General features: G+C 36.9%; 2 protein-coding genes across 3 annotated transcripts in view; both read right to left on the reverse strand.

The window, feature by feature from the left end:
• Nucleotides 1-2,971: 2,971 nt before the first annotated feature.
• Nucleotides 2,972-10,304, reverse strand: LOC127426902 (hepatic leukemia factor-like). Of its 2 annotated transcripts, none has more exons than XM_051674033.1 (4): nt 10,024-10,304; nt 8,585-8,911; nt 6,469-6,683; nt 2,972-5,029 (listed from the first exon to the last, which is right to left on the reverse strand). In XM_051674033.1, exons 1-4 carry the CDS (start codon nt 10,130-10,132, stop codon nt 4,814-4,816), a joined length of 867 nt encoding a protein of 288 aa, XP_051529993.1. In that variant the 5' UTR covers nt 10,133-10,304; the 3' UTR covers nt 2,972-4,813. The 2 variants fall into 2 exon arrangements, with proteins under 2 accessions (XP_051529993.1, XP_051529992.1); XM_051674032.1 differs by having other exon boundaries at nt 2,972-5,032.
• A 7,932-nt stretch (nt 10,305-18,236) lies between these two features.
• Nucleotides 18,237-21,063, reverse strand: part of LOC127426881 (syntaxin-binding protein 4-like) — a 75,942-nt gene continuing 73,115 nt past the window's right edge. The window contains exons 21-22 of the mRNA XM_051673971.1: nt 19,890-19,947; nt 18,237-18,369 (exon numbers count right to left, since the gene is read on the reverse strand). Of these exons, the coding sequence (XP_051529931.1) occupies nt 18,261-18,369; nt 19,890-19,947 (167 nt within the window). The 3' untranslated portion in view covers nt 18,237-18,260. The remainder of the gene's footprint in view (nt 18,370-19,889; nt 19,948-21,063) is intronic.

The following is a 21,063-nucleotide window of genomic DNA, read 5'->3' on the forward strand; positions in this document are numbered from 1 at the left end:
GAGAGGTGAACTGGTTGCGTGCATGTGGATGGCATGTAGTGCTTAGCTGCATATTTTATTGAAATGAATTAATGTCTATAGTTTTTATATCTGGCCTACATTATGTATTATTATTAAATTTAGTATTATTATGTATTATAAAAATGTACTATTCAGTTTCATTTTCTTTCTTTCTTTATCTATCTATCTATCTACAGTTGCAATCAAAATTATTCATCCCCCCTGACCAGCAATACATTCTGGTGATGTGAATTAAAACACATCAACTAAAACCTCAGTAAACAGTCAAAGTACGTTTTTAATACACATTTGAGTTATTTTGAGAACAGAGTTCAGTTTACCCAAATTTTAAAATAAAAAATAACTAATTCTCTCCACAAATGTCAATCATTTGTGGAGCATCCTTTATCCTTAATAACAGCAAATAAATGTTTCTCAGTAAGTGTTCTCAGGCTTTGGACAGCTCTCTATTAGAATTTGTACACATTTCTCATGAGCAAAAGCTTCCAGCTCATTGACATTCTTTGGTTTCTGTGCTGCCACTGCTTCCTTGAAATCCCAACAAAGGTTTGCAATGGGATTTTAATGATGGACTGAAAGGGCCATTTAAGGACATTCCACGACCTATCCCTGAACCAGATTTTGGACAAATTGGATGTAACCTTGGTGTTATTGTCTTGCTGGAAAGTCCAGTGATCAACGAGCTTCAATTTACACACTGAAGGCATCACATTTTTCATGCCAAAATGGCCTGATACTTGAAAGAATCCATGGTGTCAGTCACATAGTCAGGATAGCCGTTTCCTGCAGCCGCAAAACACCCCCATAACAGGACTGACCCACCTCCATGCTTGACTGTGGGGATGGTGTCGTTCTTGTCATCAGCTTGTCATCTTACTCCAAACGTACTGCTGACCCAGGGGTCTAAAACTAATTTTCAGTTTAGTGTCATACGTCTATAAAACCTTCTTCCAGGACTCCACAGGTCTTTCCTACTTCTTTCCTATTACTTCTTGAATATTCAAGTCAACATTTCCCTTGGTGAAGTTTTGCTTTCTTCCACACCCCAAGAAGGTTGCTGTTGTACCATATTTAAAAAATGTATGAATGGTGCTGCCAACTTTGTCTATTGGAAATTGAAGTGCCTTGGAAATGTACTTTTAGCCATGACCTTTCTTGTGTAATGAAATAATCTCCTCTATTAGCTTTTGAGACAGCTTATTTTTAATTGCATTTTTTGCATAGAAATAAATTTTTGCTTACAACGCTAAACTTAATTTTTAAAACTTAAATAAGTGCCATTGCAGATTGTTGACTTAATTTTGTTTTAAAACAATTACTTGTGTAGCCTTACATATTTAAGAAACAGCTACATGCAATAGGGGTTGAATGATTATGACATGGCTGTATTTGTTTTTAAATCCTGCTATTTACAAATATTAGGTTATATATTCACACTATGACTTTGAATGTGTCACTCAACTGATATAGATGTAAAGTTTAAACATTCTGGGTCATCAGAAAAGCTTACCTTTGTAAATCCTCTATCAATCCATCTATCTATCTATCTATCTATCTATCTATCTATCTATCTATCATTGATGACGATGATGAAAATGTGTATGAACGAGGTATTATTGTAGAATATTTTGTTACACTAATAGGATTGATGACATCTGTTTAGACTAGAGAGACAAACATTTTGCTTTGGATGGAGAACTCTCTCTAGTGGTGCATTTGAGGCTTACATCTGTCATATGAGAGAATCTTACAGCATCAGAAGTTTAATACATGAGAATACATTAATAAATGATAAATTCATCAGTCACAATTAGAGACAGGTGTCTTTACCTATCTAGACACCATAATATTGACTGAACAGTTCCAATCTCCTATTATGTCCAGGAACTTTATTATTTAGGATATACAGATGCTAAGAAACACCAGAATGTAGAATAATATGGACATAACATTAACATACTATATATTATATAAAAGATATATACAGATATAATTTGTCTTTTGTATTTTTATTTAGTTCTTTCCTGAAGAAGCTGCATAAAATATGTTTAAGTAGATTCCACAAAACAAAATTACAAATTAATTACCCAAATTATCCCGGTCAAAAGTTTACACCCTCTTGGTTCTTAAAATTGCATCAATGGGGGGCCTGTGTAGCTCAGCGAGTAATGATGCTGACTACCACCCCTGGAGTCACGAGTTCAAATCCAGGGCATGCTGAGTGACTCCAGTCAGGCTTCCAAAGCAACCAAATTGACCCGGTTGCTAGGGAGGGTAGAGTCACATGGACTAATCTCCTCATGGTCACTATATTGTGTGGTTCTCGCTCTCTGTGGGGCGCGTGGTCAGTTGTGCGTGGTGCTACCGAGAATAGCATGGGCCTCCCCATGCACTATGTCTCCGCGGTAACACGCTCAACAAGCCACACGATAAGATGCACGGACTGATGGTCTCAGACGCAGAGGCAACTGAGATTCGTCCTCCGCCAACCAGATTGAGGCAAGTCACTACACCACCATGAGGACTTAGAGCACATTGGGAATTGAGCATTCCAAATTGGGGAGAAAAGGGGAGAAAAAAAAAAATGAATCAATGATAAGAATCAGTAGTCTTTTTTGATGGTTGTGCATTTCATTTCAAATTCATCAGTGTCTTGTGGAATATACTGTATGTACTCGTAGCCTTTATACAGTACCTGTTATATCAAATAGTGTAAACTGAGAAGTAGTCAATAAAAAAGATAAACTTCTTGCTGATTCTAATTTAGAATCTAACTTTATCTTTTCACTACAAAATAAACCCTACAAATCTAAATTAAAAGCATCTGAAGCCTTTGCATGTTGTGGAATGAGTTGGCTGAAGGTCTACACTCTCTTGCATAACATTATATACTATTTTTTTCACTCATTAAATGCAATGTCTCCAGAAAATCACTTTTTGAAAGCTTTTATTTTCATTAAGAGCAACTCAACAGGGAAAATGAACCATAAAAGGACCACATATTGCAAATATTGAGGTCAATTCATCACATGAAGAAAGAATTCATGGTAATATTTAAAACATGCTGTAATTTTATATATTTAATATAAAAGACAATTCTGTTTGGTTTGCTGAAATACACAATACAACATTCTCAGTTTCCATGGCTGAGAATTGCTTTCTTTTACCAAATTTGGCAAAAACACAATAATAGCATTTTTCATGATTGTACATCACCACCAATACATGACAGGAATTGAAAATATAATTGAAGTAACTATAAAAGAAAACAATAAACATTAAATATTTGTTTCCATGTTGATGCATATAATACCAAAGTGATTGTGTAAGAATAGACACATCTAAAAGATTAAACTATGGTCACATGTACATAAATGTGTTGTAATAATGCCCATACAGTTGCCTGTAGAATTTAGAACTCTTTAATATAGATTGATACCTATATATAAATATATACATTCATCAAATTAAATACAGTATATTCAGAAATTCATATGAAAATACTGTACAAAAACAAAAATAGCTTTGTAAAAAAACATTTAATTTCAATATGACAATATAGCCTTCTTGTATTATATATAATTTGGTCTGTAGGAAAGAGTGATAGACATAAAATAAACACCATACTTATATTGTACATTCATTTTACAACGGATAAACAAAAGGCAATATACCCTCCTATGTATTAATATACCCTAAATACAATTCTGCCAAAACAGCGCACCTTATGTGATAATGGCATTGGATCTTCACAATGCTTTCCTTTGATCACAGTTTAAGCAAGCTAAATGCAGAATAAATTATGTTCATGGTCTCTGTCTTGTGCCTTCATACAAATATCTCCAGTTGCACTTAGAAAATATTTTTTTAAGAGAAAAAATCTATACAGCGGTATTAATTTCCCACACAAGCCACCTTTGGTTTTATAAAAAGTTTATCAACTGATTAAAACAATCTATGGGGTATGGACAGACTCTGAACTGTAAGAAAACATTCTGAATAACATAAATATATCATTTTAACAACTGAGAAAGTCCATTTAACCAAATAGACTACAAATCCAACTATGGGTTCATAATCAAGGTAACAGCTAATTCAGTAACACTCCATGTGGCACGGATTTTTAAAAGCTGCTATACTTATTTTATAATGCTTTGGAATAAACCTGATTGTCTGTTTTCTAATTAGAACATGTTGAGTCAGATATTTAGGTGTACAGAAGTAATTATCTGTAAACATCCAGTCTGTTGAGATGGTTGATATAAAGGCCTATTTTATAAATTCAAACTAATTTCAAACAAATATTGTTAAACTTGCTACATTCTGTTCTGTCTGTTAGAACAATGTCTTTACAGAAACACACAACCTAAACACGTCTGAAGACCTAAGTAGCAATGGACGTGTCACTATCATAGACAATGCTAAGTGTATGAGTCTCTAAAGTCTTCTGGCTCTGACTTTACTGCTAAAGTACACCAAATCAAGGCAAAACGTTTGTGTTATAAAGACAAGTGAAATGCTACCACACACTGAAATATAAGCAGTATGTCCTATTAAGAAATATGATCAGCAAACAATGATGGATTTGTTTGCAGTAACAAACAAAAAGCAGGTAGTTCTCTATAAGATGCATAAAATAAATACATGACAAAACATTTTCTGCCGTCTAAGGTGCCAAGAACAGAATGAGGTGAGGACTGGCTTAACGGCAGGACAAATGGACCTTAACCCAAGAATATTGTTCTTCAAACTGAATGGGCATGGGATAGGGGAACCTCGGGTCCCCAGGGCCTCACAGGGGGCTGTGCTGAGTTTCATAGTTGGTTAAGGTATTTTTACAAAGCCCCAGCTCTTTCCGTAGGTCAGCAACTTCCTGTCGGAGAGCCGCGTTCTCTTTCTCCAGGAAACCAGCCCGGATTGCAATCTGATTTTCCTTGAGACGCCGGGCGTCCCGTGACCTCTTGGCAGCCACGTTGTTCTTTCTGCGCCGTGCCCAGTATTTTTCATCCTGCTCAAAATATGCAGAACAAAGGGGTGGGGTAGAGATGAGGGAGCCCAGTTACATTGTGCAAAAATTACTCTGATTGCTATTCAGTGCTTTAAGCATAACCAGAATATGCCACAAAAGTAAAACTCTTATTATTATATATGTTCATAGATAAAGGGATAGTTCACCCAACAATTAAAATTATGACATCATTTACTCAATTATGTTGTTTCAAATCCCTGTGACTTTCTTCTTTCTTGGAACATAACAGGAGATGTTAGGCAGAAAGTTAGCCTCAGTCACCATTCAATTTCCTTGTATGGAAAAAAGATGCAATGGAAGTAAAAAGGTAACTGAGACTAACATTTTGCTTAACATCTGAAATAGTATTGTATATAATTATATAAAATTATTTCAAATGATACCAAAAAATACATTTTTTATCATATAAAATTATACATTATTATAATGCTAAGTTATTTTATTTATTATGATATTATTATTTAATTATTTTTTAATTATTATATATTATTAATGTTAGTATAATTCTATAAAATTATACATTCTATAAAATTCTTTAAAACTGTATAAATAAAATATAAAATGATAAACAATTATAAAAAATAATATTACAGATTGTTTCTTTCCTGGATGGTGATTGGTCAATAAAGCATTCCAGATGCATTAAAATATTCCACAGTAACAGCTATGGGGTGAAACACTTGTATAGCACATTTAGTAGATCATTATTTTTGTTACATTGCAACTTTCTATTATGTCTGAGACTATTTCTTTTAGTGGAATGTTGACACTTGATTAATTTGATTAATAAAATAACATTTAAATGAAAATCTGAGTCCTTAATAATGTTTTATTATGCAAAAATAATAAATGCAATTTTTATAAAAGCAATAATGCACTTGAGGCCATGCTCTGTTGTAAGTAAAGTCACAAATGAAGGGGTTGCAGGCACTATTGCACATTGTGTTATACTGTATTCACAATATACTGTAGCAAACTTTTCAAACCTTATTGGTGAATGACACACTGCTAAGTTATGACTGACAGGTCATGCAAAAGGGAGAACTGTTCATCATTGTGATGACATGTTTTCTCACGCATTCACTGCTGTGCACTCAGCTTTAAGCAATTTATTACCCATCAAAGCTGGGGAGGGATCCAGTTTTATTTGAACAAATTAAAAACGGCAAATCCTTTAATCCTAAACCCAGCAGAACTGGCACGATACCAGGGAAAGGAAGATCACATGGGCCTGGTTGCCCAAGGATGAATGAATGGACATAGGCTTCTTTGCAAGAGCCTGGTGCCCAGCTGGTCAATGGTCAAGGGTGAAAATTACCAAATTGAATTTGGGGACCAATTTTGGGAATGTCTAAATACTGTATACAATGACTATATGCACAGATAGGCTATTAACGGAATAACAAGCCCCAAATTACCTTCATATCATCAGGAATGAAGACTTTGCATGCTTTTTTGATCATAGGCTGAGGCTTCAGCTCCTGTTCTGAGAACTTGCGTTTTCTTGGGTCGAAAACCTCCTGGCCAGGCACGCTGGACAGAGCCAGATCTTCTGGATCAGGCTCATAGCTCATCGGTATCTGAATGTCCTCCGGGTCTATTGGGCTTGGTGTGTTACGTGATGCAGGCAAAACTGTGGAAGAAAACAAATATTACAGAAACGATTCTGTGCTACTTGGCTAATTTAGTGGTGTTTGACACATGATGAACGGGCTGTCATGATGACTTCAGTGCACTAGATGGTGCACCAGACATTGATAATTCTAACTAAAACACACCAGGTCTATGTCTGCCCGTGAAAGCAAACTGTAGCTAATATATTGAAATCTGACTTTTTTCAGGCTCATATGCAACATAAATGCTATACTGATAAAAAGAGATTAAAAAAAAATTAAAAGTATGAGGACAAAAGAAACAAGAGTTTAGTTTTGTATGATTGTTTTTTCAGATTTGTTCCTGAATTTATGGAAAGCATTTTGATTTTCCAGTATCCAATTTAGCAGCATTTTAACAAACATAACTCTGCATGTGGTTGCAGTCCCATCTGAAACTATTTCAAATGACCAAATTTCAAATAACCATCATTTACAACTTAGATAACATTTTATGCTAAAATATTATTATATATTTGTCATAAAAAAGATATTAATTTACAGATCTAACCAAACAAGATCTAGAAGAATATGACTATACAAACACGGGAAACATCCTTGGCAGAAAAAAAACAAACAAACATCCTTATTCCTTAAGTAATTAGTAGGCTTAATTGCTTAATTATTTCCCTGATATTAAATCCATGATTCTGAGATTTATTTATAGAATTGCTATATAGGATGTATCAAAAGTTTTCTATAAGAATATTTATGGATGTTGCACTCCAATTGCTCAGACTATGAAAACAATAATCTGATTTGAAAGGATGCAAATCGTGGAAAATACCAGTATAATGTAGTTAAAGAGACAAAGGCAGTGGTCAGGTTTGGGATTTATCAGATAAACTCCCAAAGGCTTGTTCAGGGTGGAAAATTGAGCATGCAATTCAAAATATTTCTAAATAACTACTTTTCAAACCTAAATGTATAGAGTATCCATTCCCAAGTAAAAAAGACAAACTGGCACATCTGACCACTTAATTTGACTACTTAAACAACTTAATTCAACTAGATTAACTCTTACCCAGAAAGCCTGCAACATATTCGTGTGTCAGAAAAACAAAATTTCAAGAATAAAAAATATTTGAGATTATTCTCAAAAATGAAAAATTCAAGTATTTAGGAGGAAGGCTCCCCATTGGCTGAAATCCTTCAGTGTGCAGCAACTGATTTTCAACTTTTTAATGTGAATGTGAAGAGCCAATTCAAATAAAGCCTTTTTCATTTTTAAGACAGAAAAAGTGCCTTGGATGATTTTTGTATATGCTATGACGGAAACCCAAACAAAGAGCACCTTCTGTGTTTCACCTTTCTATGGAACGAGGCCCTTTCAGCAAAAAGCACTCAAAAATATATTCTTTTAGAAGTTCAAGCATTAAGTGAATTTTCAAGGAGCTCTAATTTCATATTTTCTAGCAAATAGAAAATCATACAATAGAATACAGCTATTTGCTTGTCACCAGATGGCTACCGTTATAATGCAGTCTTCCATATCTGTCATCTGTATCATAATCTGTGAATCCTAACACCTAATTCCTACTAGATCTCATTCCATGGCTTGCATATACATAACTTTGTTTCATGGATATTAAATTACAATAGAAAATTCTATTGCAAAGAATAAAACAGAGTAACCATATACGGATGGCTGACAATTCACAACTTACTGGGCCAACATACCATTCGGAATACTCTGATGGAAACTATGCTCCTAAGTCCCACACACACTCAAACTAAAATGCATTCACTGTCTCCCATTAACCACCCACACATACACTGTCATATATAGACATTGACATATGCTCAACATCTTTTGTTTTTATGGGGAATAGGCAAACAACTGGGTCAAAACATGCCCCTGTGGGACAAAAAGCTGTTTTACCTGGTCTTCCCGGGCTGTGGAGGCAGTTCTGGGGAACCATGTGGATGGAGGTGATGGCCCGGTTGCTAAGGTTCATGACTGAGATGGGGTCCTGGGACATGGAAGCCTGCTGCTGTTGCTGGTGATGGATGTTTTGGTCATGTTGTGCGGGACTGGAGGGGATGCCATTTTCATAAAGGAACTCGTCAAGGTCCATATACTCCAACTGAAAACTATTCCCATCGTAAGGCAATCTTTTATCCCAAAGTGTTGGCCCCAAGAAAGCTGATTGTGGAGGGTTTCCCTCTTCCTCCAACTTTTTCACCTTCTCTCTTTCGTTCCTATAACCTGAAAGAATGTAAACCACACTGTTGAATCAAAATATCATTTAATAAGCCTGAATTGACAAGATTGAGTTGTACACTGTAAAAAGTGGTGACCTGGAATTGTTACAGTAATGAGCTATTTGTACTGGATATTACCCTTAATTTATATATATATATATATATATATATATATATATATAAATATTATGGGGGGGGGGGGGGGGGGGTAAACCTAAAGCATTCAGGTTGATTCTGTGATGTGACATTTATTTTTTTTACATCAATAAAACCAGCTGATTTTGACGTGGCCACATGAAACACATTTCTTAGATTAGCATTTTTTGTTTAAATCAAACAAAAATAATTTTTAACAGTGCATTTACTAAAATTTCAATGAATAGTGAATTACAGTTATACTTCAATCTAAGTTTGATCCATCAAAATTTAAACAGTTTTTATATAGCATCTTTTAAAAATTGCTTTACTAATTTTTACTTGATACTTATGTGATAATGATATTACATTTTCCACACATTTTCATGTAGTTATTAATCTGAGGGACTGTTTTAGCTGGAATTTCAATTTGAGAGGTTTCTAATGCTAAATTAATAATAAGAGAGAGAGAGAAAGAGAGAGAGCGAGAGCGAGAGAGAGAGACGAGAGAGAGAGAGAGAGAGAGAGAGAGAGAGAGAGAGAGTTTAATTTAAATCAAATCAAATCCCTTTATTGTCACTCAACCATATACACAAGTGCAACAGTGGGTGAAAGTCTTGGGTGCAGTTCCAAGCAACATAGCAGTATGACAATTACAATAAATATCTGATTTACACATAACACAGTTTACACATCTGTTACACAACACAATATACGCCTAATAATATACAATATACAATATACACAAAATAAGAAGACTGTACATTGATGGGAGAGACTATTTTAATGGACAGCACAAAAAGGGATTCAATAAACCTTCAAAATAAAGACTTGAACTGCAAAAACAAATGGCTATTTATTCTGGAGTGTATAATTAGCAGATAACAGGAATCATCTGATAGCTCCTTTAAGTAATTTTTTTTCCCCAAAACAATAATCGCCCTGACGTCACAAAGTAACAAAGTGAAAGCTGTTAATCACCTTCATCTTGGTGTAAAGGTAGTTTTATGGGTTCCTCCAGGAGCGCCTTCAAAACGCCTTTAGTTTGCGCAGGTAGGAAAGCTGGATTCATGATGAGCGGTCTGAACATAATCGCTCTTATTCCGCGCAAATATTATTTTTTTTAAAGAAAAGTGAAATTAGAGGCGATTTATAAAACGTAAACAAATGAGCTTTCGTCTAATAAGCACAAGTGAAGAGAGTTTCTTCTCTACAGCACAGACAAATGCTGCTTGTGGTGCGAGTGTGAGTGTGAATGTGAGTGTGTGTTGGATTTTGCTCTGGGGAAGAAATGTGATGATCATGACCATGTGTGAAGACTGAGGTGTGTGACGTCAAACAGTCCGAGGCGGGACTATCTGGACTGACTTTCGCTCCGCTAGCAGTTTAGATTGGTGTTTCTAAATAGAATTTAACTTAACAACTATTATTTTAGCTAAATAATTTTAATAAGATTTGCTTTGTTTAGTTTACCAGGAATAGCTATATTGCTATCACTGAACGCCCGAAACTGTCCATGAAAGTGACATGAAAGAAATCCCATTACATGCAGTTACACGGGGTGGAAAAATCAAAAGCTTACAGTCAAATAAAGGGGCGTGGCGTGGTGTATATGTCAGTTTACATTCATTAATCTTGATTTTTTTTTTTATTTTAATCACGTTATTTTAATAAAACTTATTCCAAATAATTTAAAGTCATCTTGAGACCCTCAAATGGGCCCCAGTCCCCTTGTTTAGAACCACTGCTTTACTGTGAAAGACTTTGAGCATATAAAGTTATCAAACACAACTTAGTCTGCCATATCAGAGATGCAATCAAGAGTATAATCTTTTAAAATATATGCAAAAATAAATAAATAAATAAACAAATAAAAGCAACAGCAAAATATAGTTTTAGTGAGGAGAATCACAGTCATCAAGTTTATAATTTAATTGCATTTCATTAAGGTATTTTGACATTAATAGACTAAATGTAGCCAGTGAATCAGTTCTAACTGCATTTGGAGGTCAAAAATCAATGTTCAGGCTAGGGAGACTCCAACATTTTTTTTATATATTTGTATAAATATGGATAAAATATAGATTATTTTCAATTTATCTTGAAATTAATCTATATTTTATGTAATCTGGTATTTATTAATTAATTAATGTATTTATTTGTTCAAAAGATGTTTATAAGCTATTGTAAACTGTTATCATATAATTCTACTCATAATGTACTTTAGGTGTGGGCATACATTAAGTGAGCAGATCGGTGTGACCTACTGTTTCCAAGGGGACCCACATCAGCAAAGCTTTAATGCCCTGTGGACACTTGAAATATATGTAAATAAAAAAAAAAAAAAAAAAAAAAAGCTCTCATGAAAGCACTAGTATGGTATGGTTTGGTATATCTTCAGCTGTTCAAGTCATCTGTTTTGCTAATACACTTTTCATGGAGCCACCACTCTTGCTATCCTTGCATATTACATTTTTGCCTCCAAATGCGGTCAGAACAGCTATTGGTTTCAAAATACTTTGATATGTTTGTATATAAATATGAAATTAAATAAATTGTAAACTTTACAATTCAAAGCTATTTCATATAAACTACATGGTTGCCTGGTAATAAATGGTCACATCAGAATAATGTACAGTAATGGACAGGAAATTTTAGTTAATTCTAAGTAATTTTCTAAATAGCCCAAGCCGAGGAGGAAAAAGGCAAATATATTTTTGTATCATAGTCCTATAGGACTTGTCTTTCTTCTTTTTGTTACCTTGGTAACTGGTTGCTAAATCAACAGATGTGGGTAGTAACACACTACATTTACTCCGTTACATTTACTTGAGTAACTTTTTTGAAAAAAAATTTACTTTCAGAGTAGGTTTAAAAATGGGTACTTTTTAATCTCTCATAAATTTCTCATGAAAAAAATTTACTTTTAATTTGTTACAATGGGCGGCATTCCTGTCGATACATTACTGGGTTTAATTCTAGTTCATGTTTAATTTATTGAGAGATTATTGAATGGGACTTTTACGACAGCGGAAGCTCACACAGCTGCGCGCGCTGTCACAGATTGTCACTCAAGCCGAGTCTATCACTGCTGCAGCATCATGCTCTTTAAAAAGGGTGAAACACTTTCTTCGCTCCGCACAGTGAAAAATATAATTGGTTTGTCATGCAGTGCCTTCATTTATCACCAAGACAAGCGGATATTTCAAGATTAAAATTGAAGCTCCAATTTAAGGCAGCACATTGAGGTAAGTTGTGGCTCTAATGCTAACGCGGGCTTTTCTGTGTAATGTGATGGTTATTTTCAGGGTGATTCTGTAACTGGGCTCTTATGACAACAGTTTTTAAGTGTAAATTTTTAAATCAGTGCAGCAATATTTCAGTGCACTTTGTCCCGCATGTCATGAGCAGTATTTACGCATTTACCCCACACCCTCTTACTGGCAACTATCGCAACTACTTTGGGCTGATTAACTGAATAAATCCATGTAAACATCCAAGTTAAGTGTAAATGCCTTTTGCTCTGCCATTCACATGATTGATAACTGGAGCACGAACAGACAGTATTTCTGCACGTACACAGCGAGGCACGTGTGATGTGTGAGAGATGTGTGGGTGCAAGGTGATTGTATGGCGAATAATATGTACGTTAATATAAAGAGTAAACACGTTTTATCTAATGTACATTATTGTATTTATTTATACTTTAGTATCTTTAAACTCCAATACAAGCTGGGTAGCGTTTCTGGGTGTATAGTGCCCTCATCCGACCAAATAATCATAACCTACATGTTATAACTGAATATTTCAATCATCCAAAGAATTATCATTTCCACTGTGTGCAGTCTCCTGGGTTAAAATAATATCACCTCAGTGAATTATTTAGATAATAAAGAATTCTTCAGCTTAATGGCAAAATTCTGTAAAAATATAAATAAAGAGTACATTTGAATGACAAATATTGATCTGTTTCTCACCCACACTGTTTCTCATCATATCACTTCTGAAGATATAGATTTAACTACTGGAGTTTTATGGATTACTTTAATGCTGCCTTTATGTGCTTTTTGGAGCATCAAAAGTTTGGCACCCTTTCACTTGCATTGTGAGGACCTACAGAGCTGAAATATTCTTCTAAAAATCTTAACTTGTGTTCTGCAGAAGAAAGGAAAACATACATATCTGGGATGGCATGAGGGTGAGTAAATGATGAGAGAATTTTTGGGTGAATTACCCCTTTAAAGTGATGGCTCAGCCATAAATAATATTCTGTCATCATTTCCCAACCTTCATGTTGTTCCAAACCCGTGTGACCTTCTGTATTCTGTGGAACTCAAAAGATGTTAGACAAACTGTTAGGGACTGACAGTCTCGGCCACATTCACTTTCAAAATATGGAGAAAAAAAAACACATTCACTGAAAGTAAATGGTGACTCAGGCAGACATTCTGTCTAATATCTCCTTATTGTGTTGCATGGAAGAAAGAAAGTCATACAGGTTTGGAACAACATGATGGTGAATGATAACAGAATTTCCATTAATAATAATAATAGTAATAATTCTGTACTACATGTTAAATGTGTATTATGTAATGGAATAGAGGGGAGTTAATGTCAATTATGTCATTTGTGAATGTAACGAGTTACTCACTACTTGAGTACACTTTTAATTGGATACTTTCTTACTCTTACTCAAGTAATTATTTATGTTAGTACTTTTACTTCTACTTGAGTAATTATTTTTTTTAAAGTAATTGTACTTTTAATTGAGGACAGTTTTTGGCTACTCCACCCACCTCTATATAGCAATCAGATGTGACGTTCCTAGCAGAAAAGTAGGCCACGACTGGCCACTCCTCTAATTTGGAACAACTAAACCACATGTTGTAACAAACCTGTTAACATGTCTGACAAATTGGAAACAGATTGCAACTAGTTAGATGGTAGGCCTAAAATGTAACTACTCTGGAATGATTAATTAATTGATTTTTGTTTTTATCTTTAGATATTTTCCAAGAGGACATTCTCATTACTTTAATGATGTGTGCGCTATTCTGCTCTTATGCCTCTTGGTAATACTGGAGGGGCATCAGGTGTAGATTGACATCAAATTGTTAATTATCTTAATCATGAAGTGCAATGACAAGATTTCTGCATTTGAAAGTAATTCATATGGTGTGCTTCAGAATAGATATGTCCTTATATACAGACAGACAGAGAGATGGACGGAGAGACAGACAGATTCTGTAGATAGATAGTATACATATATAGCAGATTGCTTTTCAGTGTATATTTATCAGGCCTTTAAAAAAAAAAAAAAAAAGCATTGAACTAGATACAGTAATAGTTCATTTGCCATAAAAAAAAATCTTGAGAAGGCTGTCTCTTTGTATTAGATGCAATGCTGGGCAAGCATATAAACATTTGTGATTTGAAATACCTGGTAGCAACTCTATATATAACAGTACCTGCTATGGAGAGAAGAAAAAAAATCTATATTTCTCTCCTACAGTGTTAACAGTGTGTGTGAAGTGTACACTCTTTAGCCACTTTTTATTTTATTTATTTTTACAGTTGACCTTTATTAGTGTAATGATTCGAAGGAAGTCACAAGAACAGGATCTAGGTGCAGCTAAAGAAATTTGATAAAGAAATGAAGTAAAAGTACAAAAATAACATGGAAAACTCGGGAACAAGGCTGAACTATGAACTAGGAAATAAGACAAACGAAACATCCACGATGGGAACTAGTACATGTGAACACGAGAGAGAAACACAACAACTCACAAAGACTGGGTAGAAATCAGGGCATTATATACACAGGGGTAAATGAGGAAATGAAACACAGGTGAGAACAATAGGGAACAGTTGGCAGTGATGAGGGCAGGGAATTATGGGAAGTGTAGTCCGGGGAAAATAGATGACGGGGCAAAACACAAGGCAAAGCAACAGTGAATCATGACATAACCCCCCCCCCCCAATGGGTGGCTCCTGACACCCAAGGAAGGCTGGTACAGGAGGCAAGGCCAAGATGGAGCGGAGACCAAAGAGGCCAGAGCAGCTCAGGCGGACGGCCGAGAGACCAAGGAGAGCAGAGTAGATCAGGCGGATGGCCGAGAGACCCAGAAGACCAGAGCAGATCAGGCAGACGGCCATGAGACCAAGGGGACCAGAGCAGATCAGGCGGACAGCCAGGAGACCCAGAAGACCAGAGCAGATCAGGCGGACGGCCATGAGACCCAGAAGACCAGAGCAGATCAGGCGGACGGCCATGAGACCAAGGGGACTAGAGCAGATCAGGTGGATGGCCAGGAGACCAGAGCAGATCAGGCGGACGGCCATGAGACCAAGGAGACCAGAGCAGATCAGGTGGATGGCCAGGAGACCAGAGCAGATCAGGCGGACAGCCAGGAGACCAGAGCAGATCAGGCGGACGGCCAGGAGACCAGAGCAGATCAGGCGGACGGCCAGGAGACCAGAGCAGATCAGGCAGACGGCCAGGAGACCAGAGCAGATCAGGTGGATGGCCAGGAGACCAGAGCAGATCAGGCGGACTGCCAGGAGACCCAAGCAGATCAGGCAGACGGCCAGGAGACCCGAGCAGATCAGGCGGATGGACAGGAGACCCAGAAGACTAGAGCAGATCAGGCGGACGGCCATGAGATCAAGGGGACCAGAGCAGATCAGGCGGATGGCCAGGAGACCCAGAAGACCAGAGCAGATGAGGCGGATGGCCAGAAGACCTAGAAGACCAGAGCAGATCAGGCGGGTGGCCAGGAGACCCAGAAGACCAGAGGAGATCAGGTGGATGGCCATGAGACCAAGGAGACCAGAGCAGATCAGGCGGATGGCCAGCAGACCCAGGAGACCAGAGCAGATCAGGCGAATGGCCAGGAGACCCAGAAGACCACCTCAGGGTAGGAACTGGATCAGGAGGCCTGGTTGGCAACCACAGACTAGAGACTGGAGTCGTGGAAGTCTCTGAGGGTGGAGCCGTGGAGGCGGAGCCGTAGGAGGCTCGAGGGGCGAAGCCGTGGAAATCGGAGCCGTGGGAGGCTTGAGGGGCGAAGCTGTAGAAGGCAGAGTCGTGGCCGGCTCGAGACAAAGAGTCCTGGATGACTGGGAAACGACCTCCGTGGTCGCGAACATGGGAAGAGACTCGGGAACAACCTCTGTGGTTGTGAACGCTGGCAGAGACTCAGGGAGGACCTCTGTGGTCGTGAACACTGGCAGAGATTCGGGAATGACCTCTGTGGTCGTGGGCATGGGCAGAGACTCTGGGAAGACCTCTGTGGTCATAAGCATGGGCAGAGACTCAGGAACGACCTCTGTGGTCGTGAACATGGGCAGAGACTTGGGAACGACCTCTGTGGTTGTGAACACGGGCAGAGACTTGGAAATAAAAGACTTTCTTCTTCTCCTCCTCTGGACGGCCAAAGTTGGCAACGCCGGCTCTGGGACGGACGAGGCTTCCAGCTAGTTGGTCGTGTCAGGCGTGGGTGCTGGCAATTTGTGAGGAAGGGTCTTCATGGCCTTACGCACCGACATCAGTGACAGATCATTCAACTTGGAGACAGGGGCCGTGGAAGGCTTCGAGACAGGGGCTGTGGGAGGCTTGGAGCAAGGAGTCGCAGAAGGCTTGGCTGTGACATGGCATGGAGCAGACTCAGACGTGGAAGGCTCGGAAGCCAGGATCGGGATTGAGAGAGGAGGATCCTCTGAAGCGAGAATTTCTAATATTTGCTTCACGTATTCCTCCCACGTGTAATTTCCGGTCTCTGGTAATTCCCTCCACTGGCGAGCTGTGAGTCCGATCCGGTATATTGATTTCAGGGTGGAATCATCAAATCCTGTGTGGCTGGCAACTGCGGTGAAAAAATGGGAGTATTCCCTTATAGATAACAACTGACATACAATTAGGACCACAAAAGTGTATTATTCACACATTTAAAGGTAAACATCTATCTTAATGGTCTACCGTAAAGAGATCTCTGAGGCTAAATTTATGCCGGCAGAGTGAATTTACAACTAAGCAAATGTACTTTGTTGTGTCATTTCCAAAAAAATTTTACATACTGTATAAGGCTTAGGGAACAACATTGGCACAACTGGCACATTGCTAATGGATGCACAGCAAACATTGCACATGCAAGAGAAGACCATTTCACAGGTATGCTACCTTGCATAATAGCTACTTTACTAAGGATAACAGCAGAATTAATATGCATTGATGTATGAAAAACTAATACTTTATGGTGAACTATGCAAGAACTGTTGCAGAGCTCATAGGTGGTTTGAAGAAGTTTGAACAAAAGTAAACAAATTCCTGTTTCAACAAATCTATGCCTGAAAAAAAATTATTACAGAAAGAGGATCAAAGCCAATCCTGATTTACTCACTGTGTCCTTCCAAAGTTCCTGCTTTACTAAAGAGGGAATGTCCTTTGACTTCAAACATTTCAATTATGTTTGACTTATTCTGAATGTCGGAAAGCAGATTGGGCACGTCCATTGTTTTGTCAAGATACAGAACAGAAAGAGAATAGTGTACAACATGAGAGGAAATTCCTAAAATGCGAGAAAAACAGTGGACAGACAGAAAAACAAGGAAAACTCAAATGAATGTGAATTCATGACCCATCGAAAAGCTTTGGCCTCAAGCAGTTCAATGTAAGGAGTATAAGGATTTGGAGAATACATTTATTAAAGAATTTCAAATACGGTTGTTGAGAGTTTTTATTAAAACTCATATGCCATGTCTTGTTGTCCAGTAAAAATATCTAAACATCCTTGAACCCAGATAAATTCCCCTTTTAGGCAAAATGTGTTAAATAATAAGGCTTGTTTTCAGATGAGGAAAAAAAAAACTAAATTTACCTACTGGCAAATGTATTCTTTACTTAGTTTTAAGCATAAACCTCACTAAATTTGGTTAGATTTCTTTGAAAACAAGACCTCATATTTTATGTCATTTTGCTTCACAAGTAAGTTTATCTTTTTTAAATGTTTAGATATTTTACTGGAAAACACAACGAAAATACTGAATAAGAAAATTATTTTTAAGGAAAGAGATCTTTTTCTGAAAAAAGTGAACTGCAATTTTTCTTTGCATTCTATATACTGCTGTATTTTTATTTTATTTTTTGCTTTTTGTTTGTTTGTTTACAAAATGGTTTGGCAGAAAGTGACAGGATAGTGCAGACAGTCTTCAGCCTTCGTCTAAGTTGTGGACTCGGGGGAGTTCAGGGTTTGGTCATTTATTCCTGGTTCCGTCAGACCCATAGAGCTCATAACAGGGTGTATCCAAGATGTTATTTGAGTGACATGACTGCAGGAGAAAAGAAATATCACATTCAACAGGAAATGTCTTGAATAATAAGCACATACACATCCTACTGTACAAACGTGCATGGGAAATTTTGAGCATGCAGGTGAATGCTCTGGTGCTAGCGTGGGTGTAAATGAGAAGACTGGATTTATAGGTGTGTTGTGTTTCATGTGACTTCAAAGCTCTTAAAAGACTGATGGATGTCAGCATTTTTCAGCTTGGCTGTTTTGAAAGTTATGTAAATAAAGGAACATTTTCGTGAGAAGGGGAGATTTCTTTCTAGTCAGACACTACAGATTACGGCAATAACAACATGAACAGTCTGGTTCCAAATTAAAGAAGCAATATTGTGTTGTTTTGTTCAGAATAGTTGGTTTTAGAATTCAAGTACTGGCTGTCTTTTTCAATATTCTAATGTATCCACTGAGAAAAAAGAACAGTTTATCATCAGACTTTCAGGTCTGTTAACATCATGCCACATAAACACCTTATGAAGTGCACTTAGAACCTGAGAACTGTTACACTGTAAGAAAAAAAAAATGTTAAGCAAACTAAAAAACAAAAAAACAAGGCAACATGGTACAGTGAGTGTCTTAATTATTGTCCTCAGTAACACTGCTTTGTTTAGTCAATGTGAATGCAAAAATTCTTGCTGAGAAAACTAATAATTTCTTGTTCAGCCAACTAACAATTCACAATACGAGAACTCTCATTTTGTCACCATTTCAATTACTTTAAGGTGAAGTTAACGGCAATCTTTGCCTCTGAGGAGAGGTATGTCTTTCTAGGCAAGGTTGTATGTACAATTGCTTGACATAGACACACAACAGACCTCAACCTTTAACACACAAACGTCAATAACAGTGACAAGCAACAAACCTCATTAAGTTAAAAGATGAGCTGTTAACATCCCCACACAATAACTGATTAACAGTGGCAACAAGAAAACAACAAAAATATCAGTATAAATAAAGTCAGCAAACAGCAAAAGTATTTATTCATGTTGCAATGCATGCTGGGAACTTGCAAATCAGCAACATTGTTCAACATGAAATTGTTTGTTTAGGCAACTCTGTAAGGCTAATTAGGACAACATTTGGGGGACTATTGTTGCTCTAACATGTGTTTTTATGTAGATACAAAGTAATACACATTTCGTAGTATCTGTGACTAAAAAAAAACCATAAGCTGGATAAAATGCAAATTTTGACTTTTAGGAAAGGGTGCAGAAACAGAGGAAATTTTATGATATCTTTTGTTTGTTTGTTTGGCTACGTCCACACTAATCCGTTATCAGTTTCCTAATGTCATTGTTTTCCAAAGTATGCAGTAATAGAGAGCATTTTGAAAATGCTCAATTTTGTGGTGGCAGTAAACGCTGTTTCAGTGCGGATGAGAGGTGTAAACAAAGCTAAATCAGTGCTTTTTCAAAAGAAACTGTATTAGTGTGGATGAAGCTTTTGTTTTCTGTGAGTGTATTTAGTTTATTTTGGCTTTTTGTCATTCCTTTTCTGACTTACTTTATGTAGTACTTCACTCCATCTGCAGTGTACTCTTCATCCCAGCCATATGGTAAACCTGTGAATGGAAGAATCAGCAGAGAAAACAACTAAATTTACTCCACATGAGGCCAGCAGACACTATCATCACTGGAACTGTGTGCATTTTTTTATACCCTTATTTCTTCAAATATTAAAATGAGACTCAGTTAAAAAAAATATATCAAAAAACAATTGAGCTCTAAAAAACACGCTTACTTGCACTGGCAAGATACTGGTGAAATCTAAAGCCATAATATGCCAAGTGTCACGGCATGTCTGCATAATCTGTGAAGCTATTTGCATATGAGCAAAATAAATAAATAAATAAAAATAAAGAATGTACAGTGAAAGCAAAACAAACATCAAATGGTAGAAAATCTGATTTGCCTCCATTTAATGTGTGTTGCTTTCACTGTACAATCCATTTTTTTTTTTTTTTTTGCATATATGCAGATAGTTTGATTTCGGTTTAAATCAAACATGCATACAAACACTTTTGCCCATATGCACATTTTATGTTTGGAAACACAGCACAGAGCTTGGAAACGAGAAAGGTGTTCTGTTTGTAAGGTGACCTTGAGTGTCGTGAAAGGCGCTTATAAATAAAATGTATTATTATTATTAGTGTTAGAGGAACAAGTGTCAGGTTAGATTGCTAGATCACAGTCAAAGAACGTAAGCAGACACCTGGATTTAACACCATCGAAATGAAGGCTCAATGCCAACCGACTAGGTTACAAAGGCCTGACAGAATTTGATCTTGACACTCCCTCTGTGCGGTCAGGAAGTGCCTTTGACAGAAAGTCTAGCAGTGCACATAATGCACTAACATGACTTTATAATGAACTTCTCATGTATTGTGAAACATGAGCTTCATTTAAAAAATGATCCTTTATGGTGAAAAGAATATACAGAGTATTTAGATGCATATCCCACTGTCTAGATTTCACAACAAATCGACATTTTGACAGAAAAAAGGCCAAAGGATAATTGCTGCAGTCTCAAGTTTCTACAAACAAAACAGTGCCTAAGGGAATTTATAGTAAAATTTACAGTGCTGGATATAGTCATGAAAAAAATGGTTTTGGATAACTCATAAGCAGGGCCATCACTCCCAAAGTTGTACACATTGTCCGCCCCTTGCATGCTCATT

This window comes from Myxocyprinus asiaticus, chromosome 36 (assembly GCF_019703515.2).
Source record: "Myxocyprinus asiaticus isolate MX2 ecotype Aquarium Trade chromosome 36, UBuf_Myxa_2, whole genome shotgun sequence".
NCBI classification, from domain to species: Eukaryota; Metazoa; Chordata; class Actinopteri; order Cypriniformes; family Catostomidae; genus Myxocyprinus; species Myxocyprinus asiaticus.

Coding starts and splice junctions, on each gene's coding strand:
- LOC127426902 (XM_051674032.1), bottom strand. CDS start 10,132: ATGTTCAGACCGCTCATCATGAATCCAGCTTTCCTACCTGCGCAAACT. Junction 8,912..10,023: donor ACCTTTACACCAAGATGAAG/GTGATTAACAGC, acceptor ACATTCTTTCAG/GTTATAGGAACGAAAGAGAG. Junction 6,684..8,584: donor CCACAGCCCGGGAAGACCAG/GTAAAACAGCTT, acceptor TTTCTTCCACAG/TTTTGCCTGCATCACGTAAC.